Here is a 12672-nt window from a genome sequence, read left to right as displayed (position 1 = left end):
TAAAAAAAGACTCTTATATAGTTGTCTTAATTAATTGTTTATGTACAGATTTAGAAACAATTTATATAATTAGTATATACTAATACAAAAGCAAAACCCTCTAGTGAAGGTTCCAAGCCAAGAGTCAACCATAAATCCAACAACAACAAAAAAAAAAGTAATAAAATCAATTATTAGTTGTCGTTTCAAAATAATTATCACTTTATCAAAAATTATGTTCATTTAAAAAGTTGATGAATGTAATATACAATTTACTGAACTATCTGTATTAATTTAATAAATATCTCTTGAAAATTGAATAATATTATTAAAAAGATAAAGTAAAAGAATATCGTTGGAAAAAAATATTTACTAATTATTGCCTTAAATTTATAATATGATATTTATTTCGGACTAATTTTATTTATTTCTCGTTAAAACAACACTTATTTTGAGACTTATCTTTTTTCTTTTTAATATCGGGAATCCACGATCCAAACTTAACCGCTTAATTTCCTTTTTCTTCTTTTCTATGCAAGGAGAATATAGTATTTGGAATATTCAATATTTCACATTTATGCAAAGGCTCGAAAAGAACGACACACTATTTAAGCGTGATATAAACATAGTCTACTCTGATCAACTATCGAGTTGATTTCATGACTCGAACTTTGCGATTTATAGGTCAATATACAACATTGACGTTATATAAGTACATCTAAATTGCAAAAAGTGCAAGAGTACAATGAATTATAGTTGTCAACCATACCATTTGTTTTATTATATAATCAAAAACAAATATAATAAAACAAAATGTACCATATTTCATGGTTTTCTCAAAAAGAATGAAGAAAAAAAATATCAAAAACAATTAATTCATATTTATGCTGAAAAATCTCACCTGAAAATATAACACTTCCCATTAAAGGCAATTTCATACACAAATTTTCTACTACATCTTCTTGTTCAAAGAAGAATCATTGGCAACAGAAGATCAGAACAACATTAATCCAGATGGTTTTAAACAAACTAAGATTCACTCTTCAACTCCCTTAGTGAGAGTGCTACTTGAAAAATAAGCATATATACCGCACCATCGTTGTAAAGATATGCGTGTAATATATAACGCTTGCAGTAATATATAGGCGAAATAACGACAGTTGACAAGGTAAGCAGAGTTGGGAGCCAAGAAGCCAGTGTAACTTCCCATTGATACCTACCGGATGTTCACAGGTCCAGTGTTTGCTGCTTTCCTGAAGACTCTTACTACTGGCATCCCATCACCTTCACCGTTCTGGACTCTCCATGACCGGTCTTTCTTTCTTTGTGTCTTTTTATGTTGTTTATGGGGAGCAGTTATGGGCTTCTTTTTACGAGCTGTCTGGTTAGAAGCAAGTCCATTGGCCATATCAAACGTACTTAAATCACTCAGAACATGATCTAGATGTGCATTAATGTCTTCATCATCCTCATCCTCATCCTCATCGTCGTCATCATCCTCATCAGAACCAGACATTATAGGATTATCAGCATCCTCTGTAACAATTTCATCCTCCTCTTCACTAGCTTCATCGTCTGATTCTCCTGGAGGCATTTCAAAGTGTGGCAGCTTTCCATCAACATAATCCTTCAACATCTGACGTGTTGCTCTTGTTTCATCGGGCAATCCGCTTGAAGCAACATAACCACGAGAGGCACAGTATGCCCTTAAAAGTTCTGCAGCAGTAGGTGGGCGAGACTGTGGCTCATATGGCTTTGGTTTTGGCAGAGATATGTTGTAGACATCCTCGATAGTTTTTCTAGGGACTCGATTTGCCACCACCTGTACAGCCTCTCGATGCTCAGTGATCCGGTCAATTGGCAAAACACCACATGCAATCATCTCATATCTCGAACTTGTAAATGATGGAAACACTAAACCCGGGCAATCACATAGAGTAAGTTTAGGAGAAATCACAAGTGTTTGGAAATGCTTTGTCTTCCCCGGAGTAGATGTCACACCAGCTCGTTTTTCCCCTACCAAAGCATTAATCGTTGAACTTTTCCCAACATTAGGATACCCCACAAACCCCACCATCACACTTCTAGACTGAACATCTTCTGCCAAGTTCTCATCAGCATCAGAAGCTAACCTATTCTTAGTCAAAACTATCTCCTCTGCTGCAGACTGTAAGCGGGCCAATAGCTCCTCCCTGCCTAATATTTTCGTATCAGCATCACCTGCCTCTTGAGAGCTCATTGGTACTTCTGAAGCACTGAGAGCAGCAGAGGCAGCTTTAGCTGACCAGAAAAGAAAAAGAATCCCTTGCTGGTGGAAGTATTCAGCCCATTTCTTTCTGCAGAAGATAAAGCAATAACCATAAAATTGCACATCCAAAAATAAGAAATCTGATAGGAAGCAGCAACTATATTATCAGGCATACTGACCTGATAGAAATGGGTAAAAGATCAGCTTTGTTAACAAGAAGCATTGTTTTTTTGTGTTGGTCGACTTCTAGTGCATAAGCCTGCAATTTGGCGCCATAAATGCATAATCTTTATCACAACTTGTATGATATAGATACAGGTAAAACAAGAGAGGCATCACTAATATCTTGTATATCAGTATATGTGCGAAACCGTTCCCTACTTTCTTAAAAAAAAATCATCAAGAAAGTTTTTTTAAAAAAAAGAAAATCAGAATTCAACAATAGTGCACTAGAAGAATGCACAGCTACATGTAACATTATGACAAGGATATCAAAACATATAAATAGAAAATATATCATAATTGTGCTAATACTGAAATGTACTTCAACCTATGCGAAGCATTGAAATACTTACCTCAAGATCAGGACACCGATAAAAAAGTGGGTCACGTGCATCAACAACCATTACAAGCTGAGTACAAAGAAACACTAAAATAATCAGCAATACTATTTTGATGAAGTAATAATTTTCGTTATTGAAGGGGAAAAAATTCAGGAGTACTCCAAAGAAAGATTAAGAAAACACGTTCATAGAAAGAGTGAAATCATCCAATTCAGAGAGAATAATTAAAAAGCAGAAACCATCCGATCCATATCAATCAAGTAGCAAATAGAAATCCAGTACCTTTTTTTTTATCAATTGCACTAGATCACTGATAAAATTATGCTACGCAATAAATGTGGGAACTATTTCTATTTCTGAATTTCTGTAAATCAGTACATGGGTTGTACTGAAAACCATATTTACATAATGAACTCTAAAGGCACTGTCCTATCCCTAAGATGAGTCTAAAACATCAATGATAGAGACAGTGTCATTAGAGTAAATCTGATAACACCAAAAACACAAAGTTAGAATACAATTCAGTTTTACTTGCTGCATATTACTCTCCCTGTTCTCAAAAATGTAAGATTTCTCTCTTTCCAGATAATAAATGGGGGGAATATCATTAGTAGGAAAGATAAAAAAGATAAATCCTATCGACAAACTATTGTCCGAAGAGCTTGAAAGGACAGGTCTTAATGAAGGGGTCCGCAGTCATGTTTTTAAGCTCTTTGCTTACATATACTTCTTTTGCGAAGTCAAAATTGTTCAACAAAGCAAAAAAGCATACTTGATGCTGGAATTTTCAATAGTTATTATTGCTGATATTATCCAATATTTGGAACTTGGAAAACACAGTGGACATTTTCGAAGTTCAGACACATTATTGCCTAATTAATTTAAAAGATACAATCGATCTATAAAACTGTGGTACTTTTTTGATGAAATTTCACCTTTTCATTTAAAAAGACCAATGAACTAAAACTGTGGGAATCCAGAAATTAGTAAGAGGCAAATAATATATAAGGAAACTGTGATATAAGAAGCATGGAAGCAACGTGTAGGCCAAGAATAATTGACTATTCAGATTAAAGCACAAAAGGTTCTTACAGTTTTCATGGCTCAAACATTTACAGCCCAATCACTAGGCCAAATTTTAACAATGTTGACACAGGCAATTTGTCATGGGGAAAATATCTTTAACAAGGCTAGAAATGCTATTACATACCAGACCAACCAATCTTCATACTCTCTTACCAAGCACTTTCAGGCTTCTTTACAAAAAATTTAACTCTAGTTTGATATGTTCAATAGAAAGCAACCTTAAATTTGGAGAAACAGTTACTCTCAGTGTTCCAGTCTACATAATTAGATCAAATAAACTACACAAGAACTAAGCATAAGAAGTAACCAGTAGAAGGTGCTAACTGTTTAACTGCCAACTGAACATTTTATCCATTAAGATCATAGGAGGTAGAAATGACCAAAATCTCACCAGATCACTACGCTCAACAACTCTCCAAAGCTGTCTCCAGATATCCAGGTTCTTTTCAAAAGGGGTGAGAACCAGTTTCTCGTTCTCTTCAAGCCTATATAAATTTAGAATGGTTAGAGAAAAATATGTACATAAACAAAATTCACATGTAATGCCGTAGTCCAACATAAGATGAGACCCTTTTTCTTTTTTTTGAGATTGGTAAAAGTAGTATTCATTAGCATTCAGGGCTATGCTGGGCACCTCCAAAGAATTACAAAAGAGTCATGGATAGTTATAAGGATCATATAAAATCCACTAATTGGATTTCTTCTTCTAAGATGGGAGCCTATTTGAAAGGATTTCAATGTATTACTGAAGCATTTTCTGGTCATAACTCCATCACACATGAACTCACTATGAAGCGATGGAATTTGTAAGGTTTTTTAAGTGCATATGAAAATAATGGTTAACTAATAAAACTTTGAGGGGAGATACAAATGCTTGGAATATAAACCAGGCAACTTACTGGCTTAATCTGTGCTTACCTACATAACCCATAGTAACTAACATTTACCTTCAACACTACAAAGAAAAAAAATCATAGTAACCAACATTGAAGCAGTTTCAAGAGGAAAATGAATGCAACATTCATAGTCCCTGCCCCCTCCGCCAAAAAGAGAGGAAAGCAATAATATTTACAAACATGCATTCAATATGTAGCACAGTAGTAAAATGTCTTTTAATAGCACTGACCTTGCAAGATTGCGTCGCCAAGCTAGAAAAGCTTGTCTTTCATTAATATCAAGCTCTTCCACGGACATTTTAGTATTCCATGGGGGCCTGGAAAAAAAGGTACTTCAGAACCTTGGAGCAGAACACCAGATAGTGCACTAGATTAAGAAAGGGAACAATTACCTGCGTGGAACGCGAAGACTACTAGCATGCAAAGCCTCCTCTTTCTTCTGCTGCTTCAATCTTTCTTCAGGTCGCATATCACCAGAACTAGAGCCAGAGTCCCTTTTATGACAAAGTCAGGCAACAACAACCATTAGTTTAAAAGGTATGTAATCTTTCAATTCTGTCAGAGAGGACACTAACACGCAGAGCCACGATAACAAAAAGTCAAGGGAAAAAATCAGCAAAAAATAGCCAGGTCAAAGATGAGAAGGGAAATAGTCTAAAAAATAGATTCTTAGAGATGAAGCCACTTGTTATAGGATCTCGGTCAACACTACACTACACTAACATATACTATAAAAATTAGAGAAGTAAATTTGGCACAATAATGCAACTGTGAATTTCACATGGTAAATCAAGATAACTCAATCTGAAGAGAGAAGTTCATCCAAATGACCTAACTTTTACAGGGCTGACTATGAAACATAATCAGCAATTTTATGATTTACCTATTTAATCCAAACCTCTATTACAGAGACCATAATAGTTCTGCTCAGTAGTGTCGACTGATTACAGGAGTTCAAGCAAAACAAATACAACATAGCAAAGGTTGGAATTTTGTATAAATTAAATTACTAATGAGTATTTTAAATGAAAGGCTGTGTCTTTTAAATAAAAGATTCTGCCCTTTCCTTCTTTGGTTACGACCGGTTCTATTTAAATTCAACTTCTGCAGGTTCCAACATATTTTAACAAAGTATCTTCCTTCACAACATTATCCAGAGAATTTTTTTCTTCTCCAAAAGACCAAGTTCAAATACTTGCTTTCTAATGGTATTTCTTCACTATTTGCTTAGAGCAGAAATTCATGGGCTTGTCATACCCACCAAAACTATTTTGCGTGCAATCCAATAGCAATCTCAAAGAGGAGAGGGAGCAAATATCATTTTTAGGAAAGTCTATGTCCGCTGTTCATTTTATCAAAACTTCATCTTTGTCCTCTTCTATGTATATATTTTCCAACAGCAAAGGCTGCAATAAAACAAGATGTGGAAACCCTGAATCACAATAATTTCTGATGGAGATATGATATACTTCCCATTCACTGAATATGTAAGACTTGAAACAATTTCCTTCTCTGTTCATATCAACAGTGTTACCGTTCCACTTCCTTTCAAATTCACTACTTCATCCACACCAATCAAGTCATTCCCAACGTTAACAATATTTGGATCTCTCAAATAGAGTTAGAGCACAGTTACATATGTTAATGGACACTTCCTTCTGGATCAAATCTACTTTTAGGATTCTGGTGCTATATACTTACGTGATGCCCATCAGACAAAGCCCTCGAGATTTCTTAACTACTAGTTTATTACAGTTCATTAGATATAGAAGCGTTCAGAAAAGACACTTCTGAACTAGAACAATCCATAAGTTCTATGCCTTCAAAACTAGGAGCATACATCTCTGATGCATTGAGCCAATGACTATGCAAGAGCGACAGGAGATCCCACTCTAGTAAGTCATTGAAAATTTACAAGATTAAGAGACCTACTGTCAGCAATAACAGGGGAAGGTATGAGACAGTAGGTTTATGAATATCTATCTTCATCATCCTTAATTATTATTTTTTTTTGATGAAGTAAGGTGTTATCTTAGCAGGGCATCAAGCAGAGTAGTTACATAAGAGAGTCAATGGTTAACTCCGGAAATGTATCTTCTTCCTTCTTTTTTTTTTAACCGGTAAGTAGTAATTCTATAAAAATCAGAAATTTGGCACCTAGCTAGTGCCAGGGATTACGGAGATAAAAGCCTTTCAGTACAAAACAAAACAAAACAAAAAAATTCCACCTAACTAAGACCCTACTCCTGTAGTGAGTCCATACAGTCAAAACATGCTATTTTAATCTTTCATGTATTGTAGATTACATCCAAAACCCCAAATCCATAAGCAAGTATACTTCACTTTCTGTACAGCCCTTCAAAGCATCTTGCGATGCTTCCTTTCCATTTTAACTAAACATACAAGCTTTATGAAATTAAGTCTTCAGAATCAATTTGGGAAACAACGAACATTATTTCCCATTTCTTTCTTGAAAGATGATGTGTGTGTTTTGTTTCCTTTTATTTTAAGTGGACTCCTCATACAGCAATTCTACCCGCAACACTCAATTAAGCCTTTCATGTAAGCATTCCATCAAAGCAACTGAGGCTGTGCCATGGAAAAAGGGACTCCTTCCTTTAGTATGGATTTTTGCGATAGCAAATCCTTCCTTTACCATCCCATAACTATTTAACATGGCAAAACAAGTTGTCAGCAGTGCTAGACTTGGCCTCTTGGCCTCATTGAAAATGATGCATATGATTGTAACAACGATTCAAACCCCTTTCACTCTATAGTTCAGCTAAAATGAACGGCTCACAGCTGAAAAAACAGAACAGTAAGGTAATTGTTCCGAATGGGGAAAAAAAGGGCACTTATTCTGCATTTTTTCATTTTGTTCTTCTACTCTAAGATTCTTCTATGTTGCACCTGAGAAAATTACCAAGAATTGATCTTGGCTTCGATATAACCATGACACTACGAAATGTTGACAAAAAAGAAGTCCCAACCTCATCCAGTACCCAAATTTCTCTGTTTTTTTTTCTAGAAACTCGATCAAAAAATCGAACCAAGCAACCAGCAAGCATCAACTCTCTAGCACTGAACCAACCCCTAAACCCAAAAAAAAAAAAAGGAAGGGGGAGAACACACACATTCAGAACGACATGATTTATTAACAAAATAAATTAGAAGAGAAGAATATCAACAAAAAATTACCGATCTTTTCATTTAGTTTGAAAAGTAACTGCAAAATTCCATATTTATCTGAAATATTATAGCTATTTCTACTCGCTTAGATATGATATTTCCTCTCCAAAATTTCAACTCCTGATTTTGAGGCCAGTGTATGTCAATACCTAGTTACTGGGCGAACAAACTAGGTATACAATAGACACAATGTCTTACCCATTTACTTATATAATGCATCATTTATAAAAAAAAATATACTGAGTTTCACATACAGATGAACAGCATATTGTGGAGTCTCAGATGTAAAATTTTGAAACTCCATCATACCGTGTTTAAATTTCACATGCAAGAAGTTTTTAAACTCCAACATAATATGTTGGAAACTGTCTATGTAAATTTCCTTTTTATAGTAAAATAATTTCAATTAAGAATGGATGCATGTAAATTTCATATCACCTTGTGTTACATGTGCCAATTTCTAAATAGCCTTATATGATGTGGAGTAGTGATGGTTCTTTCTTGACAATGTCAAAGACACTATTCTAAGCTAAATATAAACTAAAAGGACAAAATATAAAACCAAAAAAAGGCAATGAATTAAATTGGAAGGACAACTAACAGGAGCAGCAGTTATAAATATTATAATTATTCGTATGGTAATTCTCTCTAAAACATGCATGGTTCATGTTTACTTTTCTTTGTTCACTAAATGTAATTTTTTTAGCACTACAAGGTGCAATATCACATTTTTTTTTATCAATGAAAAAAGTCAAAAAGACGGTAAAACCTAAGAAATTAATCTCATTGAAAGCCAAAACATGGACAATAATGGTTGTCTTCAAGTTCTGATTGACCTATGAGATCACACATAACTAAAGCATATATATACAAAACATGTAGGTAAGTTGGACATGACAATTAGTTCTTGTTTCGAACATGAAAAAACTATAATTTTTAAACAACACGCAAGGGGAATAAGCGCCATTAAGAGTATTCATGCATTGGTGAAGGGAAACAATTCCCAGTATCCACTCTCTTGATTATAACCATACAACAACTGTTCTTGTGAGATCATCCACCAACATTCCGACCGACACCGTCGATAGTCCCTATCGGCATCATAGGCATTAAAATGGTTCCAAATGGAATCATCGCTGTCCCATTGAACGTCACAATAAAATAAAGTAGTACCCCAAAGATTAACTCTAAAACTCCAATTAAATTCATCATCTTCTTCCAATATTGATTGCCCTAGGTCATTGTCATGAGAATGACAATGGAGAGTCATGGGAATTCCATCTGGTAGCCTATTAATAACATGTACTTGGACTCTTCTGTTCCCTGGCAAATGTATACTAATCCCTCTTGCTAAAGAACATGATCCAAAAGTAAGTACATAAAGAAAAAACAGGAGAAAAATAATGTAAAAATTGCACTTGAAAGTTTTCATCTTGATTTCAAAGTTAGTTCTATTGTTTTTGAACTTGTATGTTATATAGATAGACAGATACAAAAAGAAAAAACCAAAATTGAGGTTTCAGGGGTGGTGATTTTTAGATTGTCCTAATAAAGACTGTGATCAACTAAAATCTTAAATCATTCATCTAAAGACTGTGATTAATTAGCTACCCATCTTTTATATTGATTTTATTTAGTCTATTAATTAAAAATAATTTTCTATATTTCAGCATGCAACAAAGAGTAGCCATAACCATTCTTTCTTAGGTTCAAATCCCAATTGAGACAAAACAGGTGCTTTCTTCCTATCTATTCTAACCTAGCCTTGCTGAACAAGAATTAGTCGAGCTGCGGACAAACTTGTACGGACACCACCATTGACTAATATATGTAACACATATACAACAACAATGTATAATCTATGTATACGAGCTCGAAAAAGTAAACAGTAAATTCATAAAAATACCAAAAAATAAACATTAATTATAGGGGACTTACAGATTGACGAGAAGATTAACAGGAGGATTAAGGTCAGAATAGAGACGGTGAGCTTCATCTGTCTGTTCTATTACAGCTTCTAAATCAGTAACTTCAGTTACAGATTCCAGAACCTTCTTATTATGATTCCTATAAACTCGACCCTTATCTTTCGATTGCTGAATCATCTGATTATGGTGCTTCACCAGTGCCCTACCTAACGAACTTTTCTCTCCTTTACCCATTACTCCTTTTCTCTTCAAATTCAATTAGCTTAACAAAAAAAAAAAAGTGAAAACCCAGTTACAGAAACTATATGAGTATTCAAAGATTGTGACTTTTTGGTCACCGTAGTCGGTGGTAGATGACGGCGGTGAAGGTAGGCGGCGGCGGAGGAGGAGGAGCAGGGTTGTTTATTTTAATTTATTTTTTTTGAAAAAATGCAATTTTTTGACCTCTAAATAATAAGGGGAAATTTAGAGATAAGACCCTTGAAAATAGTGTAAATTGTAAATTAAGACACTTAAGTTATTATATTTATCATCTAAGTACTTTTATTTTGATGAATATGTAAAGTGAAATTTGGTCCAAATTCTATTTATATTTAAAAATTTATTTGATTAATTATAAATTATTAATATAAAATTAGTGAATCAAAAGGATTTTATATAGAGAGAGTAAAATTTTATGGTGTTAATGTGAAATTTGAATTTGAACGACATAAATTTAGATAATTGATAAATGTATATAAATTGAAATAATCTCTTCTCATATTTTCTGTTTTTTTTTTTCATCACAGTGAGTATAGTAATTTATGATAAAATAAAAAAGTCATTTTTAATGTTGGAAACTCCATATATAAATTCGAAACTCCATCGTGTTGTGTTAGAATTTCACATGCAATAAGTTTTTGAAATCCAACACACATATGTTGAAATTTTATATATTTTTGTTAGGATTATACGCTTAATCAAACTTTATAATTATATTAAGATAATTTTGCAGCAATGATGAAATTGTAAGTAATAGTAACTATATATAAATATTATATTGCCTTGTACATGTTACATGTGTTGATCACCGAACAACCTTATATTGTACGAAGTAACGATAATTGGATTTGGTTAATCTTAAATACGAAAAATTGATAATTTTTTAAACACACACGAAGATAATAGGCATCATTAAGAGATTTTATGCACTGGTGAAGGGAAACAACTCCCAGTATTCACTCTCTTGATTATAACCATATAACGTTTCTTCTTCAGAGATCATCCACCAGCATTCCGTTTGACATCGTCGGGCATCCCGAGCGGCATCATAAGTAACAAAACGATATGTTGTGGAACTATCATCCCATTGAGCGTCGCAATAAAACATAGTGGTGCCCCAAAAATTAACACTAAAAGTCCAACTAGCTTCGTCACCTCCCGTCAATCTCAACTGTCCTAAATCATTGTCATGAGATTGACAATGGAGAGTCATTGCCAGTCCATCAGGAAGCCTGTTGATAATATGAACTTGAACTCTTGCTAAACAACATGATTCAAAAATAAGAGGAAGAATAAGAAGAAGAAAAATGTAAAAATTGCAATTAAAAGTTTTCATTTTTTCGATGATTTTAAAGGTTAGCTATATTGCTTTTGGAGTTTTACGTTATATATAGATTAAAAAAATTTCTAGATTGTCCAAATAAAGAATGTGATCAACTAATGATTTATTAGATCATTCATATAAAGTATGTGATTAATTTATCTACCCATCTTTAATCTTGATTTTAATTTATCAATTGATAAAAAATTAATTTTGTTATAAAAGACACAATCTCCACAATTATGGCCAAGAATAATAATGTATTTTGATACAATGAGATAGACAACAATTAATTAAGTTTTAATTCTCTATTTTAAATTGGAAATTTACTAATTTATTATCTTTGAAATAAAATTTAACAGATTTAAAAATTTTGAGAATCATAAATAAGAAAAAGTCGATAAAAATATGATTGAAGAAGAAGATTAAAACTTTACATACTAGTAACTAGGTCAATCAAAACAAAGTAAATTTATTGATAATTTTAAGTTTTTCTTATTAGATATTTATTTTAGCAGACTCAATTATTTTTTTTATTCGCGTGATTTAACTATCAGTTTTTGCTTAACTTTATTTTACACTAATATAAATTAGTGAGATGAAATTTAATTCTTGTAATATTTTATATTTTGTTGATTGTTCAATCATCTTTTAAACACTAAAAATATGAGTTTTTTTCTGTCATTCATGTAAAAGTATGTATGATATGGTGCTCTAATTTCAAATTGTGATTCTTGCATATCATTCGAAAAAAACATATCAAATACTAATACCGAAAAGAATTCGAAAACAATGGAAAATTTTAAACAAATCTAATTTTGTTCATACGAAATAAAAAATAATCAAAAAATTAATATCGTAGAACTTTCATAAACGACTCATCAATCTATCTCTTTAAACCGTCTTAGTTAAAATAGAGTAGTAGGACTTATAATGCTAATTAACATACATCAACTAGTAATACTTTTTTCTTTTTGGTAGAAGAACGGAAAAACGGATTACACGTCTAAAAATTCAGATAATCAAGCTATTAAATTTCCATGATTAACAAGTACTATTTTTTTTTAAAAAATTCCTACTCTAATTTCATATCTAAATCGCGACACGACTGCATTTGACTTCACGTCATAAAAATTAAAAAATAAAATATTTTCGAACAAATATAACTTTATACTCTAATGACTCGAATCTCGAGACTAAT

At 32.9% G+C, this 12672-nt stretch overlaps 1 protein-coding gene across 1 annotated transcript; it reads right to left on the bottom strand.

The window, feature by feature from the left end:
• Nucleotides 1-838: 838 nt before the first annotated feature.
• Nucleotides 839-10328, bottom strand: LOC101261781 (GTPase LSG1-2). Its single transcript, XM_010315185.4, has 7 exons — nt 9900-10328; nt 5165-5266; nt 5003-5089; nt 4268-4361; nt 2803-2859; nt 2407-2486; nt 839-2315 (listed from the first exon to the last, which is right to left on the bottom strand). The coding sequence occupies exons 1-7, from the start codon at nt 10121-10123 to the stop codon at nt 1196-1198; spliced, it is 1764 nt and encodes a 587-aa protein (XP_010313487.2). The 5' UTR covers nt 10124-10328; the 3' UTR covers nt 839-1195.
• Nucleotides 10329-12672: the final 2344 nt, after the last annotated feature.

The sequence above is a fragment of the Solanum lycopersicum genome, chromosome 11 (assembly GCF_036512215.1).
Source record: "Solanum lycopersicum chromosome 11, SLM_r2.1".
Taxonomy (NCBI): Eukaryota; Viridiplantae; Streptophyta; class Magnoliopsida; order Solanales; family Solanaceae; genus Solanum; species Solanum lycopersicum.
This window is presented reverse-complemented; position numbering and strand designations above follow the sequence as displayed.